The 15815-nt window shown below is 40.6% G+C and overlaps 1 protein-coding gene across 1 annotated transcript in view; it reads left to right on the top strand.

Annotated features, from left to right (window-relative positions):
* Positions 1-15815, top strand: part of MAN2A1 (mannosidase alpha class 2A member 1) — a 57411-nt gene that overhangs the window by 17233 nt on the left and 24363 nt on the right. The window contains exons 5-11 of the mRNA XM_079995342.1: positions 3984-4111; positions 5413-5586; positions 8820-9006; positions 11496-11673; positions 12347-12549; positions 13854-14039; positions 14270-14384. Coding sequence (XP_079851468.1) covers positions 3984-4111; positions 5413-5586; positions 8820-9006; positions 11496-11673; positions 12347-12549; positions 13854-14039; positions 14270-14384 — 1171 coding nt within the window. The remainder of the gene's footprint in view (positions 1-3983; positions 4112-5412; positions 5587-8819; positions 9007-11495; positions 11674-12346; positions 12550-13853; positions 14040-14269; positions 14385-15815) is intronic.

Here is a 15815-nt window from a genome sequence, read left to right as displayed (position 1 = left end):
TTTTGCTTGCAGTATTCATTGGTATGGTATTGTCCCAAATAGTGTTGTCATGATGCATAATTTTTCAATAGTGAGCTTTATGGCTTAGTATATTTTGCAAGCAAAACAAGCATATTGGTATTCTGAGTGTTCGTTACAACCTGCTTGATAACACCTCTGGGTTGATACCCAGAAGCAATGTAGTTCAAGTCAGTGAGAGCCTTTCCAATTAGTGCTTTAAAAAGTTGATGCTGGAGAGAGAGAGAGGTGTAATTTTTTTTTAATGCTCAGCATTTTTTCCTGTATGAACTGCCTGTCTAGTCCAGCGTTCTGTTTCAGATGGTTGCCCGTCACAAGCAGTGTGATGGCGGTGATCATTATCCTTTGTTGTTTGGCCCCCCAACACTTGGTGGTACAGTGGTACCTCGGGTTAAGTACTTAATTCGTTCTGGAGGTCTGTTCTTAACCTGAAACTGTTCTTAGCCTGAAGCACCACTTTAGCTAATGGGGCTTCCTGCTGCCGCCGTGCTGCCGGAGCACGATTTCTGTTCTCATGCTGAAGCAAAGTTCTTAACCTGAGGTAATATTTCTGGGTTAGCGGAGTCTGTAACCTGAAGCGTATGTAACCTGAAGCATATGTAACCCGAGGTACCACCGTACTCAGATGCTGAATTTGTGATACAGCAACAGGCAGGGAGATTCATTTAGCTATATGGCAAATTGTGGTGTGCCTTTTTCTTGCCGCAAACTTGACTCCTCTTCTCTGTGTTTGCCATTTTGTGTCAAGGAATCATAGAATTAAAGGTTGGAAGGGACCATGAGAGTCATCTAGTCCAACCCCTTGCAATGCAGGGATCCTTTTTCCAACGTGGGGCTTGAACCCACATCCCTGAGATTAAGAGTCTCATGCTCTACCAACTGAGCTAGAAGCACAGTACCTTCCACCAAAATCCGGCATAAACAGTAAAGAACGGAAATGCTCGCAGGGGCAAGCTAAGATGCTTGATCTGTGCTGAGGAAGAAAAGCCTTAGATTGGAAGAAGGACCGGGTATTGTATATGGCAATGTAAATTCTATTACTGGGGTGTCTCTGGATCTCCTTAATGTCCGGGACACTCAGCCTGCCTGCTCCAAAAGTTTTGTGCAGCAGTGAAAGAACCTCTTGGGCTACTGAGCTAGAACATAATTTGTGGGATCCTCACATTCTGTTAAAAACCGTGTTAGTCTCAATTTAAAAAGAAGAAGAGGTACTAATCAACAAATTATTTATTGATTGTAAGAAAGTCCTCTTTGATACTGCTGCTAATTTATAATGACTTGGTAATTGGCAATTAGACACTTTTGACTTGCATTAAGACACAGAAGCTAGATCAAAGTGAATTTTCGTCCGTGGATTTCACGCTTTAGAACTAACAGTGTAAATATATATACTTTCATTTTTCACTGCCACATAAATTGGAATGTTCAACATTTGTTTCAGATTTGTCTGTGTATACGTTATTAGGGCAGAAGTTGATAAAATCTGCAGTGTGTTCCCCTTGGGGCCCATTTTTGGATACACCTTTCCATTGGCTTTTCGTCTACAACTTCTGCTGTCCGCACTATGCGAGTTACTTTTAGTGGTCATCTTCTTTGAGGAACTAGTATTGAAGGGAATGATGAGGAGGCTTGAGCAAAGAGTTAGCAAGAGCAATCTCATGAATAAAACCAGAACTGGCAGCTGCCTACGGGTTTGAGGGAGAAGGAAGTGGAAAAGGGCCCAAAGGAAATTAAATCCGTCTCAATCCTCTTGTTTTTCTTAATTTAGTCAAAGGGATATGGCTTTTAAAATCTGGACATGGGCAGAGGGATGGGTATTCCAGATGAATTGCCTGTGTCGTATAAAGCGTGTTCTCCTTCAGGGAGAGCACGTGTTGCGGTGGGGTCTACTGAGCCACCCCTTTGTTGCTGGGTAAGTTCTCCAAGATGGCCAGGGGGCATTGATTGGATTGTCGAGTTGCTGGGGCAAAAGTTATGTTGCAATTTTGGTGGGAGGGGTAAAAGGTTTAAATACTCTGCACGCAGCCTTGTACTTTCTCTTTTGCTGCGTGCAACGGATCACCTGCCCACCCGCCCTAGAATAAGGGGTTTGTTGCGTTGACCTTGCTATGCCTGTCATGGGGTCGTCTGCCTTTGAGCAGGGGCCTGGTAGGAATTTTTCCACCTGGCAAATTGGCTGGCTGGGTGGTTTTTGCCTACTGCGTAGCAAATCGTCACAACTTGTAAGGTTGTGGTTAGGCATTGGTTATAAATCTGGTGGAGGAGGGGTTAGGATAGGCTGGGCCTACCCCTCCATGGAGGGGTTCAGGATAGGCTGGGCCTGCCCCTCCATGGTTGCTGCGGAAAGGGAATTCCGTTAAAGGAATCCTGGGGCTTGCCATCTTTTCATCCAATCCCTGGAATGGGACTAGGGCCGGCAAGCCTTCGGGGAGCAGGCGGGTGAGAGTTGAGGGTCTGTGTCTCAGCTCCAATTCTTCCCCGACTTGCTTTCCCCCGCACTGTCTTTCGGTGGTGCCCGGAAGTCAGTTCTGTCCCCAGGCGGGGGGACAGATAGTCTTAACCAATGCCTAAACAACCACTCACAGTTTGTATTTTAATAAAGTTGTGGCCAAAATCATGCCAAAAATCTTAAACAAAAATTACGTGTCCGTTGTGAGTTATTTTGGGGGGTGGATTGGGGACCTCAACACGCAAATAGCTGCTTTTCTAAACAAACAAGGGTAAACTGTTGCTAACTCAGGTTAGTACAGCAACTTGAGAATGAAACATCTTTCTATATGAAATGGGGGGCATAGCTGTCAACTTTTCCCTTTTCTTGTGAGGAATCCTATTCGGAATAAGGGAATTTCCCTTAAAAAAAGGGAAACGTTGACAGCTATGGTGGGGGGAGGACAGACAACCCACTGTGTTTAAAACATAGGCACAGTCTGTCAACAGTTGCACTTTATTGAACCCACTGATTTAAGTCACACTGTCTTAATCCCACTGAACATGCCAGCTACACAACGGAGATACGTTAGGAGTCAAAAAGTGCTTAAGTTTGATTTAAGATACTGCCTATGGCCATTCTTATTTCAAGAGGGTGCTGTTCAGAGAGGTCAAAGCTGAAGCTTTTAAAGCATTTCGGTTTCTATAGAATTGAGAGTGCAGCTCTTCCAGAGCTTGAGTAAAGCAGGTTTTTTTACAATTGGTGAAGAATCGGTTTCACAGGTCAGTCACCCCAAATCCCAGCCACCTGTCCACCAGCTGATGTCACTGGGTGATGTCAGTTGATGGGCTATGGGGCGGGGTTCAATGCTGCTGAGTTTTGGACCAGTCAACTTGAAAATGATTTTATCGTTAGAAGATGTTCCATAACAAGAAAGATGGTTAATTGTGTATATGATTCCTAATAGAATCTGCTTCTTAACATTTTACAGAGGGCTAAGAATGGTCTTGTTGCATGGTGAAAGTATTGTTGTTTGTGTATAATTTTTATTAAATTTTCTGTTTTACAATTTAAAATACTCATTTTTACATCCTTAAGATATAAATGACTTCCCTTCTTCTCTTTCCACGGTTCATGTTATATATCATAAACCCCTGCATATTTTACAAAAACTATACCATTCAGTATTCCATTATTGCATCCATCAAAGCTTATTAACACTGTTGAGTTTATCTTAATGCTGCCAGCATTTTCAGCTGTACACAATTATTTCCCATATATTCAATAAATGTTTTCCAATCTTCTCTAAATGTATGTTCTCCTTGTTCTTTTATTCTATATGTTAAGTCTGCAAGCTGCGCATATTCTGTCAACTTAAGTTGCCATTCTTCTTTCACCACAACTTCTATGGCATGGTGAAAGCATTGTTAATATTTAAGTATCATTGCTGCCAACATTGTATGTTGCTACTCCAGATAATATATTGGTTGGAAATAGTTACATGCATGAATAAAAGTTTAGTAAATATGTTTTTCAGGTTAATAGAAGATGGACAGTTTGAAATTGTAACAGGGGGATGGGTCATGCCTGACGAAGCGTCTGCTCATTATTTTGCTATAATTGACCAGCTGATAGAAGGGCATCAATGGCTCGAGAAGGCACTAGGTGGGTTCATGTAACTTTTACCTTGTGATTTCATTGTGACAAGGTATTTTATTTCATTAACAATATTTTAGAAAAACTGTTTCCCGTTAATTAAATGATTGCGTTTTCAGTATTGACAACCACAGTACAGTGGTACCTTGGTATACAAACTTAATCCATTCCGGAAGTCCGTTCTTCAGCCAAGGTGTGCTTTCCCATAGCAGCGGGGGACTCAGTTTACAAATGGAACACGCTCAACAGGAAGCGAAACATGTTCTTATTCCAAGGCAAAGTTCACACACCAAAACACCTACTTCTGGGTTTGGAGTGTTCTCAATCCAAGTTGTTCATAAACTAAGCTGTTCTTAAACCAAGGTACCACTGTACATTAGTTGCAGGATAGTTATAAGTAACAGTTGTTAGTTTATGTAATAGTGTACCTTTGAGTTTTATATGGTGAAACTCGCTTTACCCAGAGTTATAGAGGAAGCAGATGTCATTGTGAAAACATGTAAGAGAACTCAGTTAAGTCTAAAACTGTTAATGCGGCAGATTTCTTACCACCTACAGATCAGAATAAATAATTCAGTTACTTACTGCTATTGATTATTTTTATCCATAGACTACAGTGGTTTGCCATAGTAATCATTTTTAAATGCTTTCCTGGTCATAATCTATTGTAGTATAATCCTAATCACGGCTAGCTTCAAAGTGCTCTGCTTTGAAGAAAAAAACCATGATTGAGCTACTAATGGTTAAAATTGGTGCGGACATAATGCACAGTGGTTAGTTTCTTTTAAAAAAGGAGGGTGACTTTACATGTGGGAGGATGAGCATGCTAGTCTCGTAATCATTATTAAGAGATTGCAGTCTTGACATTCCCAATGTGTAATTTGAAACTTAAGCAATTAAAAATTGTGTAGAAAGAATCCTTAAAATAAATGCCACTTGAAAAACAACAACTTCAATTAGTAAAGTATAATTGCAGTCCTGTAGGCAAGTGTAATGCCGTTTTTAGCCATACTGTTTTGTTTTCATTCTTGCATAATTGTTAGTGGTGCGAGCCAGACATATTTGATATGAGAAAAAAAATATTTATTTTCTGTGAATACTCAGGTGCATAAACAAACACTAGCCGAATTATAAAAGCTCTTCCCTGATAAGTAAATTAAATTTCTGGGTCCCCCCCTTTCTTTTAACGTAGTTAAGTGGTAAGGATTTGAGTTTCTATAGGATGAGATCTAAACTGTGCAAGACTAGGTGCGCTTTCATTTTTATTCCATTATGGCGTGCATTTTCAACTCGTATTCTTTTTTTATTAGGAGTGAAACCAAAATCTGGTTGGGCAGTTGATCCCTTTGGACATTCACCAACCATGGCTTATCTTTTGAAACGCACTGGATTTTCCAATATGCTTATACAGAGAGTTCATTATTCAATTAAAAAGTATCATGCAGCCCAGAAGACACTAGAATTTTTTTGGAGACAGAATTGGGGTATGTATTCCTTTTTTGCATGACCTTATGCCAAGAACTGTCATAGCAACAAATACTTTGACCTGAAAGGTCTTGCTTTGACCTGGAACATTTAATAGATAATACAGTTTTCTATGTTGCTATCTTCAGAACTAATTTGTAACTTCAAAATGATTTATAGAACTACATGCAATACACTATTCATCCGGTGCACTAGACTTTAGTCTAACGAAAGCTCATAGTATAATAAATTTCAGTTTGTAAGGTGCTGCAGGAGTCTTGCTCGGTTTTGCTGAAACACAAAAATATAGCTATTCTGAAATGAAAAGATAATGGGCTGGTTTGCACATGATGCTAAACCATGGTTTAGCGCTATGTGATGGAGCCTAAGTAAAGCATTGGCTCACATTCTTTTTCTTCTCTTGCAGTCAGGAGGAGACCTTCTGTCATGTTTGCTTTTAGTTTCAAATAACCTTGACTTAGTTTTATGGATAAGTCAGGAATTCTGACTTACAACAGTGGTTGGTTAATGTTTAGCACGGGGTAGAGGGAAATGTGTGAACCACCTTCTTCTCTCAGGCATGCTGAGGCACCGCCATTTAGAATTAAACCATGGTTTAGTACAGCGTTCACACTTGCCCAGCATTAATCTTGCACTGGAATTGTCAAAACAGAACTTCATAACAGATTTTTTCTTGAAAACTGTGGTTGGTAGTAGGTTAAAATATACAATAATTGTAATCAGGTTGGTCAGTGTTCATTGAAGCCATGTCATGGGGAAGGGATCAGCAGTGGAAAATAGGATTATTTTTGGCATTTCTTTATACTCCTTTTAGCTATTTCCAGATTGCAGGTCACAAGGATGTTAAGGTGTTAAATGAGTGTTACTTTTACAGAACTCTGAAAATGCTCAGTGACCTTCAAGAAATTGCATGTGGAGCTCACCTATGTCATATCACATAAAGTACTGAAAGCAGCACCTTAAAGTTTGAAAAGCCGGGAGTGACTATGTAATATGGCTATTTAAAGCTCATGCTGGCAAACAAAGAGATTCTTTCTTTGTCCTTAGTGATTGAGGAATAATTGGAGTTTGCTTTGGAAAACTGAAGATAGAAAGTGTTTCAGGCAATTCTTTCCATTTGAGACAGAGGCAAAGGTTATACTTATAGAGGGAAACAAATGTTGGAAAGTGCCTGGGCTAAAGTTGCCATATTTCAAAAAGTAAAAATCAGGGCACCCCGAAAGTTGACTTGCCTAAGATCCATGACAAAGTGCTGCTTTTCGAAAATTCCCCTGGATGTCAATTCCACCTTTGAAAATCCTGATAATGTCCAGGAAAATCCAGACATATGGCAGACCTAGCCTGGAAACTATTTGGCACCAGAAAACTTCCTTATTAAACTTAATCCTCCATTGCTGTAGGAAGTTGTCTCAACTATATTTGGCATGTTAAGTTTATGCAAGGAAATGTAGTGTCCCAAATTCTTTGTGCAGCACACTTGCCAATTTCAAAGTTTGGCATACACAACAAGAACTAATAAGCAAAGCACACAACATATTGTTAAGCAATACTACAAAGAACCCCAAGGCCAATGTACAATATATAATTAAGGGATTAAAAATTATGCAACAAGTCAGATTATGATTGTATCTGTGGCTCAAAAAAGTGTGGTTATGGCTCTAAACAGATTTATTTGCCAGTATTCTTGTTTTGTTCATCAGGCAGATTTTTTGACATTGCTTTGAAAAAAATCCATTGAGTAAAACTGGGTGGTGGAGTTGATCAAAATTTAGTTTACCCTATTTTGGGGGCTGCTTGGTTTCTCTTCCTTCTTTGCCTCTGCAGAGTAGACAGTGCTAACAAAGATAATAAAGGAATTTTATAAAATAAAAATTGAGGAAAGCTTGGGAGTAGATGGGTTGGGTCTAAGGATTGGAACCATCCCCCCCCCCCCGACTTCAGTGGGCTGGCTTAAATACACTGATGAAGATGATCAACTTTCAAAGTCTCCTTTTTAGAAACACAATGTTTGTAAGTCTCTAATGATAGATTGCTTTATTAAGATGCCGTTTCCATGTTTTTGAGCCAGGGCTTAGACCCGTTGCTTCTGAAGCTGTTTCAATCTCTTCCGTATTGAATTTGGCATTTCAGGGTTACCTGGCATTCTATTTCATTGGGTTTCTCTGCACTATTCTTTACTTAACACTGTTATATTTATCTTTAAGACACTGAGATATTGAAGTATTTGTGAGCAATCAATCTGGTTTACCTCATGTTAACTCGAATAACAGAAGCTTACTGGATTGAATATACAGTGAATTATTTTTACTGTGTGGCAAATTATTGGCAGTTTGGGTATCATTGCCAGGTTTGCAAAGCTTACCAGGCCCACAGGTATGGGAAGTAGCTTATGTCCTAAGACCATTTATAGCTGCAAAACTTGTTACAGTTGGCTGTGATCCAACAGTCTTCCAAAGGCCTTCCAACTGCAGTTTCAGATTATAGAATGGGAAATTATTAAAGTACTAATTCTGTCAGCTGATAAGATGGAATGACAGTTTTTTGGCTCATGATGGATCCTTCTAAATGGGCGCAGTAAATAACAGACCTAGGGAGACATGGCCTAAAGTGACATAGATACCGCACATGGACTTCCGTATTACATCAGTAGACTTGTCAAAAAAAGTACAGGCCAAAGAGCATACCTGGAGCTAATTACTGGTGGAAATGGGACGCAGGTGGTGCTGTGGTCTAAACCACTGAACCTCTTGGGCTTGCCGATCAGAAGGTCAGTGGTTCGAATCCCTGTGGCGGGGTGAGCTCCCATTGCTCTGTCCTAGCTCCTGCCAACCTAGCAGTTTGAAAGCATGCCAGTGCAAGTAGATAAATAGGTACCGCTGTGGTGGGAAGGTAAACGGCATTTCTGTGCACTCTGGTTTGCATCACGGTGTTCTGTTGCACCAGAAGCGGTTTAGTCATGTTGGCCACATGACCCGGAAAGCTGTCTGTGGACAAACACTGGCTCCCTCGGCCTGAAAGAGAGATAAGCGCCGCAACCCCATAGTCGCCTTTGACTGGACTTAACCATCCAGGGGTCCTTTACCTTTACCATGTTTTACTGGTGTAAATAAAAATTCTCTGAAATGTTGTTCTCGTTAGAGAAAAGGCATGTCATGTAATGGGCATGAATGAGATATGAATGAGAAAGGACAGAGTATTCCTTTTATCTTTATCTTGCCTATTTTAATTCTAGATTTGGGATCTAATACGGATATTCTCTGCCACATGATGCCTTTTTATAGCTATGATATTCCTCACACTTGTGGACCAGATCCTAAAATTTGCTGCCAATTTGATTTTAAGCGCCTTCCTGGAGGAAGAGTCAGTTGTCCCTGGAGAGTTCCTCCTGAAGCCATTCATTCTGGAAACATTCAGCACAGGTAAGTACACAGTGCTGCCCATTAATTTCATGGCCAATCGTATCTTGGAACAATGTCCACCATCTAAATTCAAAGTATGTAGGATGTGGAAATTAAATAATTTTAATATGAATAAAAGTTGGCTTTGTCAAGAGGTATGGGTGATCTTACTGACCCTGCAGGTGGCTTGTCTCATATTTTCAGACGGCAACGATGGCGCTGAATCCCTTGGGATGAAGTCTCACTTTGTGCAGGGAGCTGCACCTTGTCTTTGAACAATCATTAATTTGGAATAGGCTTTACAATACAGTCGTACCTTGCAAGTCGAACGGAATACGTTCCAGAAGACTATTCGACTTCCAAAACATTCAGAAACCAAAGCACAGCTTCTGATTATTGCAGGAAGCAGCAGAAGCCCCGTCGGATGTTTGGGTTCCAAAGAACGTTTGTAAACCGCAACACTCACTTCCGGGTTTGCGGTGTTCGGGAGCCAAAACGTTTGACTTGCAAGGCGTTCAGGATCCAAGGTACAACTGTACAGTGGTACCTCAGTCTACAAACAGCCCTGTTTACGAACTATTCAGTTTACGAACGCCACAAAACCAGAAGTAGTGTCCCGGTTTGCGAACTTTACCTTGGTCTAAGAACGGAAGCCGAAGGGTGGCAGGGTACCGGCAGTGTGAGGCCTCATTAGGGAAAGCTCGCCTTGGTTTAATAACGCTTTGGTTTAAGAATGGACTTCCGGAACGGATTAAGTTTGTAAACCAAGGTACCACTCTATTGCTTTTGATGTCCTTCGATCCTTATCGTTTTCTGCTGAAGTGTTTTGTACCTTGTGGCAGTTCTGAAGAATTTGGACATATATACAAAACTAGGAAATGATAATAAACTGAGTTGAGAATTCTTTATTGGCTAAATATTTATAAGGACCATTAATGCCCCACATGAGCCTGGATGAATACTAATATCAGAGGTCTCTTCCCTCCTATACTGAAGGGAGGCAAGTGATAACAGGAGAGAATGCCCTTGATTGACAACCCTACCCCATCGGTCTTATCTGGCACTCAGTTTGATTTCTTTTCCAAGCTGGGTAAATTATCTTTTTGCTTATACAGATCTCCCTGTAGGCAAACTAAGCTTGTTTTAACTTTACAGTTTTTACCCTATGTTTTTGACTAAGTGTGTTTTATGATTGTTACAACTGTCCTGGGATTTTCTTAAACTAAAGCTCTTGGAAGCATTCCTTGAGGAGAATATCCTTTCTGTTGTACGGCAGAAGCTCTCAATTTCTTGAAAGGGTGTTCTCGGTGGATTGGGATGTAGACAGTTTTTATAGTACAGACACCTAAGTCTGCTGTCATCCATCATTGTTTTAAAAAACGAATCCTTTAAAAAAAGAATGTTGATTTTAGTGGATGTGGGGGGAAATATGTTACAGTGGTACCTCGGGTTAAGAACTTAATTCGTTCTGGAGGTCCGTTCTTAATCTGAAACTATTCTTAACCTGAGGCACCACTTTAGCTAATGGGGCCTCCCGCTGCCGCTGCAAGATTTCTGTTCTCATCCTGAAGCAAAGTTCTTAACCCGAGGTACTATTTCTGGGTTAGTGGAGTCTGTAACCTGAAGCGTCTGTAACCCGAGGTACCACTGTACTTATGGACCGTGAACTGCAAAGATTAGATGTACAGTGGTGCCCCGCAAGATGAATGCCTCGCAAGATGGAAAACCCGCTAGACGAAAGGGTTTTCCATTTTGGAGGCGCTTCGTAAAACGAATTTCCCTATGGGCTTGCTTTGCAAGACGAAAATGTCTTGCGAGTTCCTGCGGGGGTTTTTCCCTCCCCCCCCCCTTTCCTAAGCCCTAAGCCGCTTATCAGCTGATCCGCTAAAATCCGCTAAACCGCTAATAGCGCTAATCCGCTAAGCTGTCAATGGGCTTGCTTCGCAAGACGAAAAAACCGCTATACGAAGAGCCTCACGGAACGGATTAATTTCGTCTTCCGAGGCACCACTGTACTTGAGAACAGAGGAAATTACATGGAATTAAATTCCATGTGATGTGCATGGAATTTAAACTATAAAAGGAGCATTGTTGTATTTGTGCTCCTTGTACTGACTGAACACAAATCATCTAAGGCTACTGACTTATATATACTTTGGAATATTGTCACATTGAACTTGGTGGGACTTCGTTTTCAAGAAGCATGCATAGGACTGGGTTGCACCAGTTTATTTATTTATTTTGAAGAGTTGTGCCCCAACTTGCAATCATTATAAAAACCATTTAGTCCAGCTGCTCTTCCTCCTCACTTCTGCTGTCAGAACTGTAGGTCAGAACTATTGGAATCAAATCAGTTTGGCTGCCATAACTCTTTTAGAAAACTTTAATTCACCCCAGTCAGGTGAAATTTTGCAGACTTAGTAAGAATGAGTATTGTTGCAAAATATATGTTCATGTTGGTTTATCCACTTATTCTATCTTTCCCCCTCAAATTTTATTTTTTCCCCAAGGGCATGGATGATTTTAGATCAGTATAGAAAGAAATCGAAGCTTTTCCGCACCAAAGTTTTGTTGGCTCCACTGGGAGATGATTTCCGCTACACTGAGAGTTCAGAATGGGATCAGCAGTATCAAAATTATCAGAAGCTTTTTGATTACATGAATTCTCACCCAGAGTTCCACGTTAAGGTAAGGTACAGTCCTACTATAAGTCAGTTGTTAAATGGATTTCATTGCCTTCACGGTTCATTTAAACTTCAGTTTTGCTTTTTTGCTGGTTGGTTATGCATTCTCAGTGATAGAAAGAACTCTAGAATGAATACAAGGTGCAGTAAGCCACCTTGAACACAGAGGAATATACTTCATAATAAACATATTCCTACACATGTTTTAAGAATATGTGGGTGATATACAACTAAGTCATATTCAGGTGACTTTACATGCTTGGCGTTTAAAACGGGGGGCAGGTGTGTCGGGGGGGGGGAGTTTTTGGCAGTCCCACCCGCCATGGCACTCAGCATGTTTTGACTATATACAGTTTTGACTTCCGGCATGAACCCTGGGATGTAACTCCCATGTAACTTGCTGGCTTACTGTATGCATGAACACTGAATGTAATTCTTAGACTCTCTCTATAAATTCTCAAACTTGAAGATTCATAATTTATGTCTACAGGGAAGGTGGGGTGGGGTGGAGAAAGGATGAGGGTAGGTTCCATTCCAGAGCTAATGGAAGCAACGTGAGCTTCAGTACGGAAATGGAACAGCAGATGCCTGCCAAAAACGTCGGTCTCCAAGAACAAAATGTGCTTCGACTGAACGCAGTGTAAAGAACTTATATACCATATTTTAATTTGCTTCAGGCTCAGTTTGGGACTTTGTCAGATTATTTTGAGGCTCTCCGTAAAGCTAGTAATTTGGATGAAAAGAACAGTAATTCAGTGTTTCCTGTTCTGAGTGGCGATTTCTTCACATATGCAGACAGAGATAATCATTACTGGAGTGGATATTTTACTTCACGCCCCTTCTACAAACGCCTAGATAGGATTCTAGAGTCATATTTAAGGTAAGTAGGGCCACTGGCTTTTTTGGGCAGGGGATCCCCCTGTGGGTTTTTCCTTAAGGTTGAGTTAGTTTGCACTACTTCAAACGTGGGGTTACTTCCAGTCGTACTGATCTTGTGCCTGTTTCCCTGAACAATATAGTGTGGGACTAGGAGCGCTGGGTTGTCCTCTAGCTAAAGGGCCAGATTGACTGGCATAACTGGTCTTGCAACCTTTCTTTTGAAAGGAAGTGCTAGGGTGGTTGGAAAGAAAGGTTGGTACTTCCATTTGCCTGTGAACACTGGTGTTTTGTGTTGGGGGAGTTACACATCTCCTGTTCTTTTCCTCCCATGCTTCAGCAAATGTGTTTGATACGTTTTTAGTTTGGAGTTTTCTAGCATTTCCTGTACAGTGGTACCTCGGGTAAAGTACTTAATTCGTTCCGGAGGTCCGTACTTAACCTGAAACTGTTCTTAACCTGAAGCACCACTTTAGCTAATGGGGCCTCCTGCTGCTGCTGCTGCGCTGCCGGAGCATGATTTCTGTTCTTATCCTGAAGCAAAGTTCTTAACCTGAAGCATTATTTCTGGGTTAGCGGAGTCTGTAACCTGAAGTGTATGTAACCTGAAGCGTATGTAACCCGAGGTACCACTGTATTTTGAGTTCTTCTTGGGAAAGGAAATGTAGGTGGAGTGGCAAAATGGCGCACCACACCAAAGTTGGTTCTTTCAAATAGTTAAAAGCAACTTGTGTGAATACTTAGCTCTGTAGTCAACGGTGCACCCTATTGTGCAAAGATAATTTGACGTTAGAAGCTAGTTGGGTTGCTTTCTTCTTGCTTTACCCCCGAGAGCTAGCTAGGGGTTTGTTAGTTTGCATGACATACTGCCGGTGAAGACGTTATTGAACGGTCAGGTGTGTGTCTTTGCACATACCATTGGGTCCAGTTTAATCCCTTTCCCAAAACGGTCTGCTCTTTCTGCGTATAGCAGAAAGTAGCTTAAGAGAAAGTTAGTGAAGACTTGATCACTTGACAACATATCAAATGTGCTTGAGGAAAACAGGAACCAAAACTTGCAATAGATGCTAGGTGTATTTTAAGTAGTTCTAAACATGAACAAGTTTTAATACTTAAGGCTTTGTTAGCCTTGTGTTTCAGACCTTTGAAAGAAAGTAGCTTCTCATTGACCTAATGCTGAAGTGAATAATAGGATGTTGTAAGTCTTGTTCAGTTCTATTATGGAAACCTCTTGGGGAACCTTTTTGTTGAAAGGTGGTATACAAATATTGTAAACATTTTTTTAAAAAAAATCTTTTTTTGTTTCAGGGCTGCTGAAATTCTTTACTCCTTGGCTCTGGTACAGTCTAAAAAAACTGAGAAAATGAAAGTATTTCCTTCGGTGGACCACTACAAATTACTAACAGAGGCGAGAAGAAACTTGGGACTTTTTCAACATCATGATGCTATCACAGGAACAGCTAAAGACTGGGTTGTTGTGGATTATGGCACTAGGTAAGTGTCATGCATTTCATACTGCCTCTGGTGTGTTTCTTGGCTTGAGGGGAGATCTGATTATTTGGTCTCATATTTTGGACAAACTTCTCTTGATTTTGTATTTAAGTAAACATATTAATAGCTTTGTGTTAGTCAACACTTAGTAATTGCTGCTTTTTTGTAGCCCTTTAACATAAAGAATGTTTGAATCCAACCTCCCACAGCTGCAGTATTTATTTTGTTCACAGGCTATTCCATTCGTTAATAAACGTGAAGAAAATTATCACTGATTCTGCTCACGTTCTTATTCTAAAGGACCAAGAAACGTATCATTACAACCCATCAACCCCATTTCTTACAATGGTGAGTTTATGGTAATAATCCTTATAATCATGAAGAAGGCCACAATTGTGTTGGTGAATAGACCAGTATTGTTTTAGGTTCTTAGCATGAGATGGTTGGATGCATTATGCACCTCATCTGGCACCTAATGCAGCCTGGACAACATTTTTTTGTAATCATACCATAAAAAAAAAGGTTTGGGAGAAGGAATGTGCTAAATTTTGCTGGTGAACGTATTAGCCATTTACTTCATGTGGTGTTCAACTCTGTCCTCTTGATGAAAAGAATGTCAGTGGCATGAGGGGAAGAGAGATAATTTTCAGTCTTCCTTTCAAACCCCCTGAGCAGATTTAGGGGAGTTGCAGGGGGAGGGAAAATTGCTGAAAATGGCATCCCTCCCCATCCTGTTTCATTGACAAATTCATTCTTTGAGTGAACGGACACTGTTAGATGCCTACATCGTTTACAAGGTACTGTATAATGCAATTATACTGGGTGACCAGGTTAAATTGTAGTACAGTGAATGTTACACCTAAACTAACTGTGCTTGCAACAGGGTAGGTACTGTGACTGGTTATAACAATTGCCAGTTGGCTTCTCAAATAGTTAAATAGTGAACAAAAATGAAAAAACTTTTCCCTCCAGTAATGTTATTTCATTGGTTATTTCTTATTTCAGTTTAAAATAGCTTGACTGTATGAAACTGTAGCATGAAAGCATGACAAATCACATCTTGTATAATTTGCATGATTAAAGAGTTCCAAATTCCCAGACTGGGGAGCTGAGTTGCCTAGAGCAGTCATTTACTTCAACTTGAACTATTTGTGCACTGATACCTACTTCAGGTCCCTTCTTCCAGGTGTCTTCGTCATCTGAGGTTGAGGCAGATAGTGATGGGGAGAGGCTCTTTCAGTGGTGTGTGGCTTGCTACCTGTTAATTCTTGCTGAGATCACTTCAGTGCTTCCTTTTATCTGCTTTATCTTGTGGTGGTGGCTTAAACATTTTTTCCGCACCCTTAGAATTTGAGGGCAGTGGATCATCAGTCATGGTAATAGAAAAATGAAAGTATAAAGTGCAGTGCATACAATTAATTTGCAATGGATTTGAAACATCTGGGTCAGTCAAGCAACGATTTTACAGGGCACCAGAAGATCTGCAATATTGGGGAGGATGTTCCAAAGGCCCAGGATGTTGCCACTGAAGTAGCCTTCCCTCTTGACTGATGACTTCTGAAATAAGGAGGTCCCTGAAGGTCTCAAAGCATAGGAGAATTAGTATGGAGAATTAATGCATCCATAAATTTGGATCCCAAGCCATTTTATTGGTGGATTTGATTTTATTACTAAATTTTATAAGTCACCCTCAAAACATTTAAAATTAAAGAGGGATCAGTATACTTCCTTAAAAATAAAGTGAATGGGATTCAAATGACCCCATGCGTTCTGTGGTAT

This window comes from Podarcis cretensis (assembly GCF_951804945.1).
Source record: "Podarcis cretensis genome assembly, chromosome: 11".
Classification (NCBI taxonomy): domain Eukaryota; kingdom Metazoa; phylum Chordata; class Lepidosauria; order Squamata; family Lacertidae; genus Podarcis; species Podarcis cretensis.
Note: the sequence above shows the minus strand (reverse complement) of the source record. Positions and strands in the feature narration are given on the sequence as shown.